This window comes from Ceratina calcarata, unplaced genomic scaffold (assembly GCF_001652005.2).
Source record: "Ceratina calcarata isolate Rehan_Ccalc_2016 unplaced genomic scaffold, ASM165200v1 scaffold180.2, whole genome shotgun sequence".
NCBI classification, from domain to species: domain Eukaryota; kingdom Metazoa; phylum Arthropoda; class Insecta; order Hymenoptera; family Apidae; genus Ceratina; species Ceratina calcarata.
The window spans coordinates 298563-316279 of NW_017139431.1; the positions used below are offsets into that span (position 1 = coordinate 298563).

At 41.1% G+C, this 17717-nt stretch overlaps 3 protein-coding genes across 3 annotated transcripts; all 3 read left to right on the forward strand.

Moving 5' to 3' along the window:
- The first annotated feature begins 117 nt into the window (after nucleotides 1-117).
- Nucleotides 118-3337, forward strand: LOC108632959 (protein PFC0760c). The gene is made up of 5 exons (XM_018037852.2): nucleotides 118-186; nucleotides 629-816; nucleotides 896-1192; nucleotides 1259-2968; nucleotides 3033-3337. Exons 1-5 carry the CDS (start codon nucleotides 134-136, stop codon nucleotides 3335-3337), a joined length of 2553 nt encoding a protein of 850 aa, XP_017893341.2. The 5' UTR covers nucleotides 118-133.
- A 194-nt stretch (nucleotides 3338-3531) lies between these two features.
- Nucleotides 3532-6991, forward strand: LOC108632960 (uncharacterized; the record flags this gene model as incomplete). Its single annotated transcript, XM_026810958.1, is given in 9 exon segments — nucleotides 3532-3731; nucleotides 3884-4042; nucleotides 4118-4326; nucleotides 4443-4660; nucleotides 4761-5750; nucleotides 5852-5989; nucleotides 6119-6235; nucleotides 6305-6745; nucleotides 6818-6991. Coding segments are annotated over 9 exon segments (2646 nt in total), but the record flags the coding sequence as incomplete, so codon positions are not given.
- On the forward strand, nucleotides 6984-8387 carry LOC113463883 (uncharacterized). The gene is made up of 4 exons (XM_026810974.1): nucleotides 6984-7073; nucleotides 7166-7514; nucleotides 7590-7722; nucleotides 7801-8387. The coding sequence occupies exons 1-3, from the start codon at nucleotides 7004-7006 to the stop codon at nucleotides 7606-7608; spliced, it is 438 nt and encodes a 145-aa protein (XP_026666775.1). The 5' UTR covers nucleotides 6984-7003; the 3' UTR covers nucleotides 7609-7722; nucleotides 7801-8387.
- Nucleotides 8388-17717: the final 9330 nt, after the last annotated feature.

The window sequence follows — 17717 nt, forward strand, 5'->3', positions numbered from 1 at the left end:
ACATCATGGGAATAAGTTGCGTGCGAAGAGAAGCTTCGATCGGAATTACGGAAGCATTTGGAGAACGAATAGAAATAAGTACAGGGACGATAATATTTTTCAAGTTCCCCGGAGAGCATCGTTTGACGATGACATGACGTTCAAAAGGGACGTCGATTTTGAGGACGTTGACACATTCCCAAATCGGTATCGAAATACTCTCGTTAACATATTCTAAATATAATTAGAGTAAACATTTTAAGGGTTCCACGTTTAATGACTGATCTTGATATATGTTCTCGAAAACATGACTTGGAGTAACTTTTTTCTATACATGATCAAAGGGTCAGTTCCTATAACATACTTAAAAACGATTGCAATCAGCGAGGGAACAACTTTTGAAAATACAAGAGTACATACTATTAGATATATGTATATAGTACTATCAGCGATATATACAATATATTCTTGAAAATACATAGGAAATTAAAATCGAGAGAGGAATACATGTATAAGGAAAAGTTGCTCAGAACGTCGTCTTCGACAACGTATTTCGAGATCCAGATTATTGATGGAGGTGGATCCCCTAAACCCTATAATTATCGCTATTAATTCCATTTTCAACTGCCTTATTACCTTCATTTCGTAGATTCCATAAAAATGAAATGTTTTACGACAAGGGACCAGGAAACAATCAGATTCCCAAGGAATGGATTAAAACGAAGGATCTTTGTTCTTTAAGCGATTGGTTGAACTCGGACAAGAATCCCGAAATCGAACTGGACAAATCGGGGGATCAATGGATTCAATACCAATCCGGTCAAAAGAATATGCCGAGTATGATTTAATTTCGAATCGTTAATACATATTTAATTTTGTAGAGGAGTTTCGTGACTCATAGTAGAAAATTAAACAGATTCCTTGGACTTGGACAAAGAAGCGAGCTTAAAGACGGATGCCAGACTAAACGTGAGAAATCAACGAGATGAAACGAAGAAGGCGGCTACGCCGTCGCTGGAATCTCTCAAGGAGACGATATTAGAATTGAAAAAAAATCTGAACGAAGCCGATAGAAAGCGACGTGTGAATTTCAAAAGCACGGACTCGTCGAAAGTCAGTGAGAAAGGGAACGATAATCAGGAAGAGAGAGAACGGAAAACGCGTACAAAAGATAACCACAAGAAAAACGAGGACGACGGCGTTCTCACTCAAGGTTTTTAATTCCATAAACTCGTGTGAAAAATTGTTGTTAACTTGGGGGTTTTTTAATCTTCCTCAGCAAGCTCTGATTTACGGGGAGGAGACCGAGATGCCGAAAGGTTCGACTTGAGAAAGCGTGAACAAGTCTCGAAGGAGCTCGAGGATAAGAATGCTCATCCGAAAGTGCGGAGGACGAAAAGGACCAAAGCTAATAAGGACGATGGTAACCCGAAACTCTTTCACAGAGCGGGGTTTGGAGCGTCGTACCTTGAAGAGAGCGCTTTAAAGGAGCTCCATGATCGCAGAAGACGTAGCAAAGGGACGCCAACAGATGAAAAACGTCATGCAGACGAAGATGGGAGCAACTCAGGAGCTGACGAGAAAAATCCGATAACTATATTAAAAGCGAACGATGACAACGATGCAACTATTTCGGAGAAAAAGGAATTGAACAATTTGCAAGAGGCCAACAGTTTCGAACAAGCGAGCAAACCAACCGGAGATAGGGAGGATGCCGCGAATTCCAGGACCTCGAACGCGGAGAAGACAGATTGTCAAAAACCAGAAACGGCTAAGAATAACGTACAATTGGATGTATCGCGTGAAAATCTGAATGCGATGGAAAACAGGTTGATGAGGAACGAGGAGAAGGGTGAAAGTCTCCGGGGAAATTCTTTGCGAACCTTCGAATCCGTGACGAATGAATTGCAGCCTGTTTCTCCTCCCAACGAAATCTCGAGTCTCGGCGCAGACCGTAGAGAGGAGAGTAGCAAGGAAACCAGAATGCAGAAAACGGAAGAGAATCGAGAGAATGTCGGCTTGGCTAAAGGAGAACAGGTGATCAAAGTCTTTGAACCTCAGGGGCGTCTGTATCAAAACAGTGAACGCACAAAAGAAGTCAGAGGAACCGAGCCAGAAAACGAACAAGGAATATTATCTCAGCGACCGACCGAAGACAAAAGGTCACCGAATGATTCGGGAAACATGAATATCCTCGTCAAGTCGGAGAACAGAAATGTGATCAAGTTCAGCAATGATTGTACCAACGATAAGTCGGGAAATCGGCCGTCGTCGTGTATGTTGAACGTGTTCGATATGAAGAAGAAAATGATTCTGGAGCACGATGATAATCCTAGTAAAACAATCTCCACTCTCTTCGACGTGAAGTATGAGAAAGCGCAGATCGACGAACCCGTCAAATCTACCAACAAACGAGAGGAAAACCTAGGGAACGATGACGTCCCGTTTGGTAATGGAGTTTTCGATTTTGAAAGGAGCAAAGATAAGGAAGTGCCGTACGAGGACACGCCCGCGTCTACGAACGACGTGAAGCAAAGAAACGCCGATGAAAAACGACTCGAGAACTCCGCGGAGTTGAACAAAGGCTCGGAACAAAGCGGTGTCAATGATAAAGGAAGTCAAAACTGGTTCGAGAACGCGATTCGTAATCAAATGGATATGACCGTCGATCAGGGTGCAGCAGAGAAGCCTAATGAAATAGGTGAGAAGGAGAAACCCACGAGTGAGGAAGAACGGCTTGGCGATTACAAAGAAAACGCGGATTCGAATAATAAAATAGAATTAAAGGAGGCGAAAGACGAACCGCAGACTAAGAAAAGGTATCACGAAATATTTATAGTGCCTAGTGGAATGGATGATCGGATAATCAGCGATAAATACAGTCAAAGAAGAATACTCCAATACATGGAATATTCTAATGACGATGTCGAAGATGTTGATATAAATTACAATAATAAAGAAGAGGACGGCCAGCAGCAAGTAAATGAAGGTAAGTAATAAAAATTCTTTATAACGAGAATGAATAGAAATATTTGCATATTAATTAGGTTTAGATAAGAACGACGTGTCAGTACGAAGGAAAGAGCGATCGTCAGTGGATAGCGATACCAAAAGCAGAGGAAAAGTGAATATCATGATACAAGACAAACTGCAGAAAAAGAAAAATCCCAGCCGTAATCGAAAAAGACGAAATCCAAGCGTGATCGAGTATTACGATTACGATAGCGACATGGAACAGGAAGCACTGTCCCCGACAAGCGAGCAAGAACGAATTAAAAATAATTATCAAGACAAGAACGTCAATTCCGATGCGGGACTTGGTAATCATGAGTGCACTTCACCATCCTCGAAAACCTAACGTCAAAACTGCTAAGATCTCACGTAGTAAAGTTTCATCAGATTTTGTATCGCAATTCGTTCCGAGTTACCATTCGAATATCCCGTTGTTAAACGAATTGTACATGAGTACGTGTTTCAATCATAGTGGAGTACGAGAAGAGCGGTCAAACTTGTCCACCAACCGTTCCGAAGTCGAACGAGCAAGAAGAGGCAATGAAGAAGGAAGAAGAGCTGAAGGCCAAGTATAAAATGCCGAAAGAGCAATTCCTCAGCCCCGCTGCTGAAATGCATGAATCCAAGAACAAAACTGGAAAATCTGGTAGCGGGTCGTCGCTGGCGTCGATGTCGTCGATGACAAGCGTTAAATACACTGATGAGGAAGAGTCGACCGGCAACCAACAACCGGGATCCAGGTGAAGATATCGTGAACGGCATTATTCGCGGATGGTCAGCGGTAAATTCTCGAACAGGACAATCAAATTTTCCTAATCAAACGACACTGACCTACGTGATAGCGACTACGTTGGATTTCTCAATCTTCAAACTGACTGGGCTGTGTCAACAGGCTAGACGAACCGATCGAAGTGAACGAGGACAAGTTTTTAGACAGCGATTCAAAGTACATTGTACTTAATCCAGCAAAGTATATTCTGAAGGAGGAAAAAGGTTTAGATCCTAGTGGAATCGACGATTTTCTAGAGGACGTTCAATCGGTGGATGAAAAGTATGCAACATTTCTTTTACTATTCTGTATTTGAAAAGAAAAAAAAAAAACACAATTTGAATATGCCTTCGGTAGGAAGGAAAAGATACCGAGCAGTATGGAACCGTGGTATGAAGAACTAAAGAAAATATACGATTGGAGCGAGGACGAAACGAAAGTTAAGCCCCGAATTAAAGGAGATCAGAGAATGTATTATGGAGCCAATGATAAATTAGAATCGAACGATAGGACGCCCGAGCCGTTAAAAGATCTAGCCGAACTTCCAACAAGCCATCGTGAAACTGGTAATTTCGAATTAATTTTCCTCGAGATCGGCTCGATCTTCCCATCGACTGCGATCATCACCGTTCAGCTTCTATCCTCGATTTATTGCCACTTTTATTCATTTACAATGGATCAGGAAGACCCGAAATCGCTGAGAGGAACAATCCTGTCGCAGCTGCGTCATCCGGCTGGTACGAAAATGCGGCCACGAGCAACGTTTCCCATAGTAATTATTTCGCTCTTAAAAGCACGGACGATATGTTTAAAGGCGGGTCGGAGCAGAGTAACAGCACCGGAGAAAAATTACGAGGACCGAGCGCTATCGGAACCGCCGCTGAATGGCAAACACAAAAGGTAAACTGAAGAAAAAAAAAAAAAGAAAGAACCTTAAGTATTTCCAATAAATTATTGCCCTGACTTACTTTCTTTTCGCTCTATAAACCTTGAATCGCAGGTGAACGGAGTGAGGAACGGCGCGGCCCCAGAGAAAGATGCCGCGGGCTGGTCATTAACGAATCGTGGGCAATATATTGACACAGATTCGCGTTCTCCTTACGAAAACCGTAAATATCTGGAATCGCAGTTTCCACGTAGTCGGGAACACGTTCAAAATATAGATAGCGAGAAGCAGATACTTATTAGTTCGGGGGACTTGCACGAGTCCTTTGTGGAACCCGTGGAATGGATCGACGACTTTGACAGGGACATACGAGTGAGACTCAGCAGAAGTTTGAAAACCATTGAAACTAGTTCAGCCGCGTACGCCGAATCAAACACAATCAGACAAGATAAAAATGTAATCAATAGTTCTATCGATACTGTTTGTAACGCAACTTCAAGATCCGAAGAGTCGAAAGTTGATGTCGCCACGCAAACTTCTGCGGGCGTGCAACAACTGCTTGAAAACGATGTCAGAGTTAAGAGAGATGCCGCGTTTCGTTATAACGCCTTCTACGACGACGTGAATCAGCGTAATCGTGATCTTCAAAACATGGATTATACTCGGTATTTAAGAAACAATAAAATGAACAATAATCCACGGTTTTCGGACTCGTACGAAGACATGGAACAACTTTCTAACAATCAAAAACTTTCTTACTCGAACCAACTGCCGGACGATTACTACTTGGACGACGCTGATGATGATTATGAAAAGGTTGCTAGGAGTCCAGTTCCGAAAAAGAAAAAGCACGACAAGAAGAAGGTACAAAAGAAAAAGAGAAAAGGTCATACCAGAGAATCAAGTAAAAGCCGTAGAAAACGGAGACATCATAAAAAGCATTCCAACGATTCTAAAACAAAAAATCACGAAAAAAAGCATAAGAAGAATGCGTCCAAGAGCACAAGCCATCACACTAACGTTAAAAAAAGCAAAGCTGGTTCAAGCGAGGAGAAAGCTCATAAAGAAAGAAAAGCACATCATGAGAAAGTAAAGAAGAAGGATGTAAGTGATCAAACCATGCTCTGTTTGACGCATAACAAGTATGATGATACTTAGTAGTATTATAACTTAATTTAAGAAAAAGCTCGACGATAATGTTTCAGACGAGCGTGGACAGAGATAGTCAGAGAAGAGGAATCTCCTCGCTTCTAATAGCTGATAACGTGGAGGATGAATCACAGATGGATTCAGCTCTTCATGGTGAACTTGCTGGGAGGATCGTCGAACACATTTTCGACCAGGTATAATACAATAACTATATAAAATATTCGGGCATTTATGTATGCGCTCAAATACTTTCCGCAACTACTATAGGTTCCAAAATCTCTCTTCGAGAGTAATATAAACAGTAATTTAAATAAAATTGCCAGGTGCAGAAAAATGATGCTTTAAAAGTATCGCTGGGCCCAGGTCTTTATCAAAAGCACAAAACTAGAGACACCGTGGAGGCCGAAAAATCGTTCAGTCAGAGCATGGCCAATGATGAAGTACGTCGTAAAACCTCTTCTAATCTGACGAATTCGTTTGACATTACAATGAAAACTTTGATTCAATAGATCAAGCACACGGAAGAACTGTTGAATAAAATTATGCTCCTCTTGAATCGATTGATCTTTGACGAGGTACAGAGAAAGACTTGCATTTCTCTACCACCGGATTTACTGGAATTTTTGGATTGGATGCTGGATGTGAATCCACAAGAAAGATCGATGGGACAGGTATAAAATATTCAAGTCGCAGGTGCGGTAGAAAAATCATCACAAAATTTTTAAAAATATTGTCCGCATCAGCCACCGACGCTGCCGCTAATAAGCGCAGGAGTGGCGCAAACTATCCCGCAGGACAAATTCCTTTTTCAAAGCTACCCAGTTCAGGAAATGGAGGCAGAGGTCAACGAATTGTACGTAAAGATTCAGACAATACAAAAACTGATAAAGGAATACAGCACCCTGGAGGAAAAGGACAAGGCGAAGGTCGAGTCGATCCAGGATTATCTGGTTAGTTGCGAATTCCACTTGATCTACTCAAAAGTTTTACGGTTCTTACGTTTATTTCGTTTACTCGTTCAGGCGAAACAACTGGATTTGTTACTGGAGTACATCGAGTCGAAAGAAGAAGCGGAGAAAAAAGGGGAGTCTCCGTCGCCGAATGGAGAACCTAAGGTGAACGGTGGAAGCGTTCTTCAGGATCAAGTAGGAATGAGTAACACGAGTAATGGAAATTATTCAACGAACCCGGATACTTTTTCGACTTTAATGAACGTGCCGAACATCTTGAAACTGAACAATGGACACTTGCTCACAGCTGAAGGGCTTTTTCAAGAGAGTAAAACTCTTGTATTCATTCAGAGTTCGCAACGATTTTCTGACCCGACAGCGACTTTCCTCGCGTCTACAAAGATTTCCTGTATGTTTTAGACGGCATAGATGCGCCTCATAGAGGTCCGAGAATAATACGGAGCCTGGACAAGCACACAAAGCGTAATAAGAAGCGAAGAAAGCGTAAAAAACGGAAAAGGAAGCATGGTAAGCATCACAAAGATGCGACCATTGGCCAGTCACCGTACAAGGACACCGTGCAAAAAGCAGTGGGCCAGCGACAAAAGCGTGAATACTTGGACAATCTCTTTTGGGATTCTTCCGATTCCGGATACGAAGAGCCTTTAATTTATAATTTTATAGACGTAACAAACGTTGCGTCCAACGAAAACGATGACACGGCATTGAAGAAGTTGAAGGAAGGTGCTGTGGATAAAGGGAATAAAGAGTATGTACCATGTTCACGACACGTTATCAGTAAAATGTAGAATAACGCGTGTTTTTATGGTTATTTTTACACAAGTGCAGTGTTCAGCCTTTGAAGGAAAACGTAGCAAATGATTTAAAGAAAGATGAGAGTGGAACTGAAGGAGATGGATCAAAATCTTTGACCAAAACCCAGACTCAAGAACGGATCAACATTAATGAAGACGAAAGTAAATATTCTCTGCTTTGAAATCTTCGTAATAAACATTAATTATTTATTACTTTTTCATATGTTTATGCAACACCAGATGCATTCAGAGAGGAGGAGTCGATAACAGGGAAAAGCAGATTGGAAGATGAAATATTGTTGCTGAACAAACGGCAGGCATGGAGAAAGGAGAATGAACAAGAATTGGAGGAAGTGGCTTTCGGGGAGGATATGAGGAAGGCGACGGCAGACAAAGTGCTGTTCGAAAAATTGACTAAAATCGACAAGGAGAAGAGTGAATTAAATGCGACACGTACGCAGAATTGCACGCTGCGAGATTACGCTATAAACAATCGGAACAACAGTTGCAGTTTGTCGGACGAGGATAAACTGAGGATGCTCGAGGAGAAGATAAATGTTTATGCGGATAAGTGAAACGAAAAGCGTGACGCAAAGAGTGGAAGACGGTAGAGAAAGTTGCGAGAGCTGAAGAAGTTGGCAAGTTACGTGGTGGATGTATACTAACCAGCAATGAATCGCGGGACAAAGCGAACCGTTAAACAGGCGACATTAAAGAAGAGCTCGTTGTATGAAGAATAAACGACAAGGAAGATACATACATTACCATAGAGATTTCGCAATTACGTGAGAAATTTAAGTAAAACTTGTCGCAATACCGTAACGAGTTTCGTCGAGAAGTTTTTCGAAAGAGTTTCGCTTCAACTCGTAGAAGATGGGAAGATCAAACACAGCGGCAGAGACAAACGATTAACCGAGTATAGACGCGGCGGATCAAATATTACGCTGGCTAATTGCGAACACCGATAACGTCGAAATACAACCTAATTTTATAATTGTACATCGTATTTAGAATAAATTTTATCGATTACGCACACTTGTACTACGTTCATTGGGATGCCTGTCTCTGTATATGCCTGTATGCCTGTATCCTTGATCATTTTATCCATTCAACAATTTCATTTAATTATTTCACGCATTTCAGTCATGCGTGTATAAATAAAGCAATAAATGGAGTACAACAGTAGACATTTATAGGTAGAGTAATTGTATTTGCGATACAATACTGCGATACTGCGTAATATCGCAGCGGTACCGGCGGTAGGTTCGCGTCGTTGCTTGACAGCGGGCGTCTAAATAATTTCATCAGATACATCGATCGTCGATGAGCTTTATCGTAATTGACACATTCGCTCTATCTGGCCGACAGGCGAGCCTGTGAAACCTCGTAAATCGTCCTGTCGTTGTGATGAACTCGACGGGTCTCTCTAGTGTGTTTGCACGTGGGTACAACGTCCGTGATAATCTATGTACGAAAATTATCTAAAGCCCTGCGATTACTATCAACTAATTGCCCTGCGGGAACTGTGCAGTTTACCGAGCTTCTCTAAACGACTAATTTCCAATTTTCACTTTTCCGGCTATTTTCACCGTTTATTCGAGCGCAGAAGCTTTTACATGGAAAAAATGTTAGGAATATTATTACCGCGATAACGAAGGCACTCGGCACCGAATTTAAAAACTCTTGTACATACAGTAAAGTATCATTCTTGTGTAATCAGAAAGTTTAGTAATAGGACCGGCTAGTGTGCCTAATGCAATTACTTTAGTACAAATATTATAATTTCAGATTAGATACGTTATTATAAAAGATAAGGGCATAGAATCAATCAAGGTAGAGAATAAATTAGATGTATAAAAAATTCGAACATTCATTCCGATGAGTAAAATTTGTAAAACCCTTCCATAAACTAATGGGCACTATAAACTTTGCAACTTTATTAAACCTGGTAAGCGTATACGTCCAGTTTTATCACGGAAGTTCTTCTTAAGCAACGAGAAGGAATTAGTAACTTCGTAACGCGGAATGTAGGATACTTTGGCTGCGTGAAATTTTGTAACATTCATATGTTCGTTAGCCACGAGGAATAGACGTTGTTTCGATCATTTCTGCATCCATTTCAGACGAATAGAATCTCCCAAAACGTTTCATAACAAAAATTGGGACAATAAATGAAAAGTTCTATGCTTGTTTCAACGAGTCCATAGTATGTCTAGATCCGACGGCAAAACTGATTAAATCTCGGCAAGGAAAAAGAACGCTATTTCGTCGCGATAGCGCGCGCTCGTATCTTCTTGTCTCTTTCTCCCCGTCTCCAAAACTCACGGCAGAAAAAGGAAACAAGAAAAATATGCATTCTCTCGTCTCCCGGGGCACGAAATATCCGGAAAGTTTGCTCGTAAAGTAAGTTCACGCAGCGGAACTCCCCCGAGTCAATTAAAGAGCCGAAATCGGACGCGCTCGCTTATGCAGGCAAGGGCATGCCAGAATACGGAAAAGGGAAAGATCTAAACCGTGGTCGGTGAACGTTATTACTTATTCGACTCAAGGATTTTCAAGGGTGGCGGACACGCGGATTTATTTAGATATTCCAACGGTGAGCATCTGCTCGAGATTCGACTGGTTCTCGTCTGGCGCGCTTTTCCTCGTCGTTTTCGCTCTTCGTTCGACCCACATTAATATACACGGAGAACGGTGAGGCGCGGCAAAGGCGGTGTGGCATGCTGTATCTGCGACCGTAACCCCAGCTATTTTTACATAACATTAAGTTATTCGTGCAACGGGGTCCTGGTAACTCGCTCGCGTCGGGGTTGAATGGCTTGATGGGGGTTAAAACGCGGTAACGGAGACATAATACCAGACGCAGCTGAAGAAATCTCACCGATCTACCGAGGAACATTTACTTACAAACTGATGCTACCGAACCTCTTTCAAACATTCTGCTCTAATATGACTAATTACATTTATATTTCCGATTTGAATAAGTCAATGGATTCCCTAAAATAATTGCGACTGATCGAAAGGGTCCGTAACGTGAAGAGATTTTTTAATAACGCGTAGAACCGCGAAGCATTAATGCTCGCTAGCTTTTAGAACCGGCTGATACGATTTCATGCAAGACGAAGAATGGAAAAATGGGAAGAATGCGCAATCGTAAAAAAAAAATAAAGGAAGGAACATTCGTGATATTCGCGCTGCGATAAGTACACATTGTTCGACAGATTGCACCGCAACATTCGGAGCTATCGTCAGTCACGCTTTAACCACGATTTTTCGACGAGCGATTCCCGTCGACGACCTCAATTTAGTTTATCGATCGACGAGCGGAGTCGAACGCGAATCACGGGTCTCTTAATTGGAAAATGAATTCGACTACGGGGCACGATTATTCACGAGGGCACGACTGCCGGTGGCAACTAGTTTCGATACAAGCCCCGCGCGTATATGCCAATTGTTTCCAGATCCGGAATTGTCCCCGGGTTTGACAGGTTTTACGGTCATACTATTTAAGGAGCGATGTTTAGTAGCGCTTTAAATATCCGCTAGGCAAACACGAGCATTTAGCGAACGACAGATGAACGGAACGGTTTTGTATAAAAATTCAAATTCGTTCAAGGTATTTCTACAGATTATGAATTCACTGTTTCTCCACTTAAATTATTAATACCTACGCGTTTCTTAAGTGAATCGCGAATTTTGAAAAACAACTTCGTTTTATAATATCGATTTTCATCCGTCGAGAGAAAGAGCTCAAGTTAAGGAAAAATATAAGTAATGAGGCAGAACGAAGGGGAGGCAAAGGCAAGGAGTGAAAATCGCGGTGGAAAAATAGAAATGGGTGGTGGCCAGTCGTTGGGGTGGGGTCTGGCACGCACCCCCGAATGACAGATGGTATTTTCGCGTATCATGATCGCGGCTAGGATAGTTTCCTATATCGTGGAATATACAGCCCCGGCCTGGCATCGTCGACATGTCGATAGCAGGCCTTGCCGTGCGATACATCCACCGATATCCCCATACCATAGGTATCCGTGGACCATCCCCTTCGTTCGACCGCTAAATGGTCAAGCGGAGCACCCCCATGGTGCTCAATTATTGATACTTACCCCTCGTGCCGCCTCGCATTTTCCCGGCTGCATGTTCTCGATGCGTTATGTCCTTCGATCCTGTCCACGCAGATGCACCGTTCAACGGTCCAAGATGGATCAAGTCACCTGAAAAAATACAAACGCACACACATGTTTACTCGAAAGCTGCTATGATTTATACCGATGATGTGTTCATGAAAATACTCAAGGTTGGGTTTAAAATTGAACAGTCATGATTAAGAAAAAGATTGTTGTCGTTGATGAGGGTAGATCTTGATTAGGGCAAATAACTGGGGAAATGGTTTGTAGGTAGAACTGAAAGTTTCGAAAGTAACGCTAGTTTCAGAGTTCGTAAATCGAAATGAAGAGGGGAAGGGCTGAGAACCGCTGTTGATCGCAATGGCCTCGATTAACCGTTTGACCAGCTAGAGCGAGTGGTCGACGTTTTCCAGGCGCCCGGCTCGCCCTATTAGATCTGCAGGAAGCCTGGTACAGATATCCGGAAGTGGACGTACCGTTTCAATGTTTCTTTGCATCGAATTCTGGACGAAGCCGGTCTGTTCCATCGGACAAGATCGACACAAAAAAAAGGAGAGTACTGTCCGCTGATTAAAAGTTTTCTGCTCGACATCGTGAACGTTCCTTCGCTAAGTCCGTCCGATGTGAGATTAATCGTTGCTTCTTCGAGCGACCCCGTGGAAATCAAAAACCGATATCGGTGAAAAAGGAGGAAACAGGGGTAGACGAAGAAGAGGGAAGAAAAACGCAAACGAATTCACGAACCGCGGTGGCATTGAAAATATGATCTACCCCACGGTCTTTCCGTAAACTTTAAGACATTCGTCTATTCGAGGCTCGTTCGTCAAGCGAGTCGAGGAAAACGAAAAGAAAAGAGGCAGCCTCCATAAAGCGATCGGAGGAGACCCTCGCACCCTTCCATCCATAGACGCGAGTCGCGTCTCTCCTCTAAGTGTATTAGACTCGCGTTTCGGGTCGTGGAAGAAGCTGCAGAGGGGTGGGTGCAGGCCGGAGGACGGGTTCGAAGGGTGCGAGAGGGTGGTCCGAGGCCTGTACCCCGCTAATGGCACCCTCGGGGTATTCCCGGAGAACCCTCTCGTATTTATTATTTAGCGAGGATACCGATAGGAGGAAGTAAACCGGAGAAAGCGAGAGAAAAGGAGAAGAGAGACGGAGAGAGAAGGAACGACTGGCGCGAAGGTGAAATAGAGGAAAGGGCCTGCGGCAGAGGGTCAGCGCTGGCAGGCCACGAGGATTTATCCGCAAACATCACACATCGGCAGTAGACATCCGTTGAGCACGATTTCGAGAATGGAAACCACAGGAAATTAACGGTGACACGTGGCCGGGCTTGGACACGTGTTTTGGCCGCGTGCTAACGATGAAAAATACGTTATCGAATGAAATTTCCGATTGGACGTCGAAAAATATCTTGGACAGTTGGCTACGACGTATCATTGCTGTGTCGTGTTCAGTGTTCCCGTGTTAGTTTCGAAAAGTCATCGGAGTTCACCATTAAAACTGCGTTAGAATGGTGAAAATTCGGTCGAAAAAATCGGTCGTAGATACAATGAAATGGTATATTCCCGAAATCGAAAGATCGATTCGCCGATTACGCAGCGGCAAAACAACTGGAAAAAACTTCGCAACGGGACAAAAACAATCGAAGGGGTGGTAACGGATACCGAGGGCCGGGCGGGGGGGAATCAGGAAAATCGGAAACAATTGTCGCTCGTGTATGTTCCAAGAGAGAGCTCGTGCGCGCGCAATTTGCGCGTCAGGAAAATGCATGCTTCGATGGCAGCAGCTGCGGGACGTTATTGATACTACATTTCTCCCGATTTGACGAATTGCCGTATTGGACTAATGGTCCGAATACGAAGGCCTCGGCCGAACCAACCCGGCTTCTGACTCGCGACTTCCTAGCGAAATTGTTGGCCCCTCACGTAAAACTGTAACCCGCTCATAATTCTCCGTCATTTCGGTCTGGAGAAACCGAAGGAAAAAAACGAGGATGCGGTACACAACAAATAGCGTCAGAAAAACCGATATATACTTTTGCTCGAGTTGCTTTCTGAAGATCAATGCTTCCCGAGTTTCCGATTATTACATATTAAAGAACGTGGACTTTTACTTAAAATTTTTTAATCCTTACTGTGTTAAAGTGTGTCGTTCGCGTCTGGCCAAAGTCTACCTACGTCCGGACATTAAAGAAATTATTTAAATAAATGTATTCTTTCTAAAATACTTGAATTTTTGTACAAAATAGGAGTTTGCATTTTTTAATAATCTGAATATACAGAAAAATCGTATATAACAGAAATGGTCCACCGTTATACATACAATTCGGATGCCTAAAAAATATTTACACAGTAAAGATTAATTTAGGTCGAACTCGATTATCAGCAGAAGCTGAACAGTTCTATGTAATAGAATGATGTGAATCGTATGAATGGAAACATCTACAATCCAAATTTATCTAACAAATATACGGCGTACATTTCGATCTATTCTAGTATTTGGAACAGATTCAAGGTAAGTGATACAAATTACAAGTTCTTACCAGAAAAACGTCTCGTGGCAGTGAACCAGGACATTCCACAAAGACACAAAACACTTTCTTCGGTGGTAAGAGTCAACTTTGCTAAAATACCGGCACAGTTTTAGACAAATAGACCGATTAAGAGCGTCGGCGTCCATCAGACTGTCTCGTGAAATATTCGGATGGCGATCGAAACATAATCTCGAGATGGTGGGCGGGAGTACGAAACACGTTCGAACATCTCCGAAAGAGGAGAGAGGACTGAGGTATGCCCGCTACTACCTAGCGATATCGCCGAACGTAACGAGAGAAAAAACGTCAACAAAGACAAACTACCTACAAATACACTCTATAAATATACATACACAACCGGCATGACCTGGCCGTACCCGTAACAGATTACGGTGAAATAGGTAAACTGTTTGTACAGCTGACGCTTGAAACTTTCACTCAAATATTAGGAAGAAAATTCTTATTATCATCTTGACAAACGAAATTCTAAAATTGATATATCGAAAGATATGTATAATATTAAAATTCATTTCGTTCATACATATTACATTCCCTTAAACATATACACAGTACTTATTGAAACTTATGATAGCAAGAAATTTTCGAAGGTAATCGAATACAAATACTAGTAATAATTGTTTTATTCTAGCCTTGTCAGCCCAAGAATAGGACTTGGTTTATACTTTGAAAAACTTAAACGTTCATTCCTCCATACCCTCGCATACTAACGACACTTTTCACATTTCATTACTTATCAACCTTACATTCCTCTATGAACTTGATTTATTTCTGTTAAACTATAATTAAGTTAAACTAAGCCACCCTACAACAAACGTAAAATTAACTAACATAACTGAATATAAAATGAATACAAAATAAACAGAACATTATCGATACAAGTAGTAGTAGTAGAGAATACATTAGATTCTAATAATGATATTTTATGGCAAATGAGAGTTCGATCTATCCTTGAATGTATCCATTAAAAAGTAATCTCGAAATCATCGATTCAGTCAAATTGAATAATGTTAAAACAATTCTTAATAAAAGAAATAAATCATACCAAACACATGTAATCAGGCTTTCTGTTCCCGCGATTTTCAACTTCCTTAGGCACTTTGGTTAAGAACAATTATTTGTAGAAGTTTCTACTCACTAAGCTAATGACTTCGTAGAATTTTAAATTATTTTAACGCGTCGCATCAAAGAGAACAACTATCGAAAGGGTACTATACACGTTCACTATAATTTCTGAACAAGTTAACATAAATGAACATAAATTTAATGAAACTGCGTACCACTTTGTAACAACGAACACTTTTGAGAAAGAAAACATGAAATCAAACATTCGTTTAGTGGACGGGCGGCCGTTAGTATTGCCATCTGTAGACCATGCGGCGCACTAAATCTCTATTTTGAATTACCCGCTGAGAATTATCAATTTCCATTAAATTACAAATTATTTTGTAAAATTAATCTTATGTTATTATAAACGAATTTATGTAATATTTAAGACGAACATCTTACAACTAATTCTTTTGTTCAAACCTTCTTACTGAAACTGTGCTTGAGTAGATGAAATAAAATTATAATGTGCGCATTGTAATTATCGTATGAATACATTAATACATGTATTGTTAATTTTACAAAATACAACTTTCCATGGTTGTTAAACGACGACTCAGATTAAACAGAATCGCAGCTTCGATTCGCGCATTTTTTTTCTAATATAATTATGAACCTGTCGCAATTAAGGCACTCGTATTTCTTATTTTTCCCCTTGGATTGATTCAGAAAAATAGCCCCGAAGCCGAGACGAAATGAAACTACATTATGCATAGCGCACCGTTTTGCTTGCAGCACTCTCAGGATGATAATGGCATCGTTTGAAGTGTTGGCGTAATTAATGAAGCTAAAAACTTTTGACCCTTAATTACGCTGCCCATTGTACTTGGAGAGTTCTTTCTTTCTTTGGACTACTGTGAGAATGCGAATAAAGAATACGGGCCACATCGCAATCAACGAGTGATTCGCATAAAAGAGAACAGCTATCGAAATGATACTATACACTTTCACTACAATTTCTGAACAAGTTGACATAAATGAACATAAATTTAATGAAACTGCGTACCACTTTGTAACAACGAACACTTTTGAGAAAGAAAACATGAAATCAAACATTCGTTTAGTGGACGGGCGGCCGTTAGTATTGCCATCTGTAGACCATGCGGCGCACTAAATCTCTATTTTGAATTACCCGCTGAGAATTATCAATTTCCATTAAATTACAAATTATTTTGTAAAATTAATCTTATGTTATTATAAACGAATTTATGTAATATTTAAGACGAACATCTTACAACTAATTCTTTTGTTCAAACCTTCTTACTGAAACTGTGCTTGAGTAGATGAAATAAAATTATAATGTGCGCATTGTAATTATCGTATGAATACATTAATACATGTATTGTTAATTTTACAAAATACAACTTTCCATGGTTGTTAAACGACGACTCAGATTAAACAGAATCGCAGCTTCGATTCGCGCATTTTTTTTCTAATATAATTATGAACCTGTCGCAATTAAGGCACTCGTATTTCTTATTTTTCCCCTTGGATTGATTCAGAAAAATAGCCCCGAAGCCGAGACGAAATGAAACTACATTATGCATAGCGCACCGTTTTGCTTGCAGCACTCTCAGGATGATAATGGCATCGTTTGAAGTGTTGGCGTAATTAATGAAGCTAAAAACTTTTGACCCTTAATTACGCTGCCCATTGTACTTGGAGAGTTCTTTCTTTCTTTGGACTACTGTGAGAATGCGAATAAAGAATACGGGCCACATCGCAATCAACGAGTGTCTCAAGGAATAATTTATATAGACACAATCAAATTGTTTTTGACGCTTATTTTTACGTCTACGTACATACAAAATTTCTAATTAATACATTTTTATTTCTACGATCTCAGCCTCATTCGCATTCGGTTTTTTGTTCAGCAGGAAAAAAGATCTTCAACAATGAATAAATAATACTCTGCTACCGAAGATAGTTGGGAGAATCGGTATACCGAAAATTTCCACAAAATTCCACAATGTCCATTGTCTATCTTGAGTTAAGAAATACTTATTCAACGGCTATTCATATGGAAGGGTTTATAAAGGCTCATGCTTCCATATTATTTCGGTAAAGACTGTCTCTGGCGTCCTATTGTTTAAAGCATCGAATATTTATGTGGAACGGGTTGCGGTCGGATGCAAATGAAAAGTAACCTTCCATCTCTGCTGTATTCCACATGCAACTGCTCTCTTTCTCGATGATCCATTCATCCCTTTATTGACAACCAATATCGCGTTACACTTTCCCGCATTGCATTTAAGCCACGTTCCCGGAACGCGTTCTACAATGGGACAATTAACGCTGGTCGACAGCTCTCGCGTAACATTAACGTCCATCAATGTCCCTTGATTGTTTGTATAAATAACATACTCGTAAAC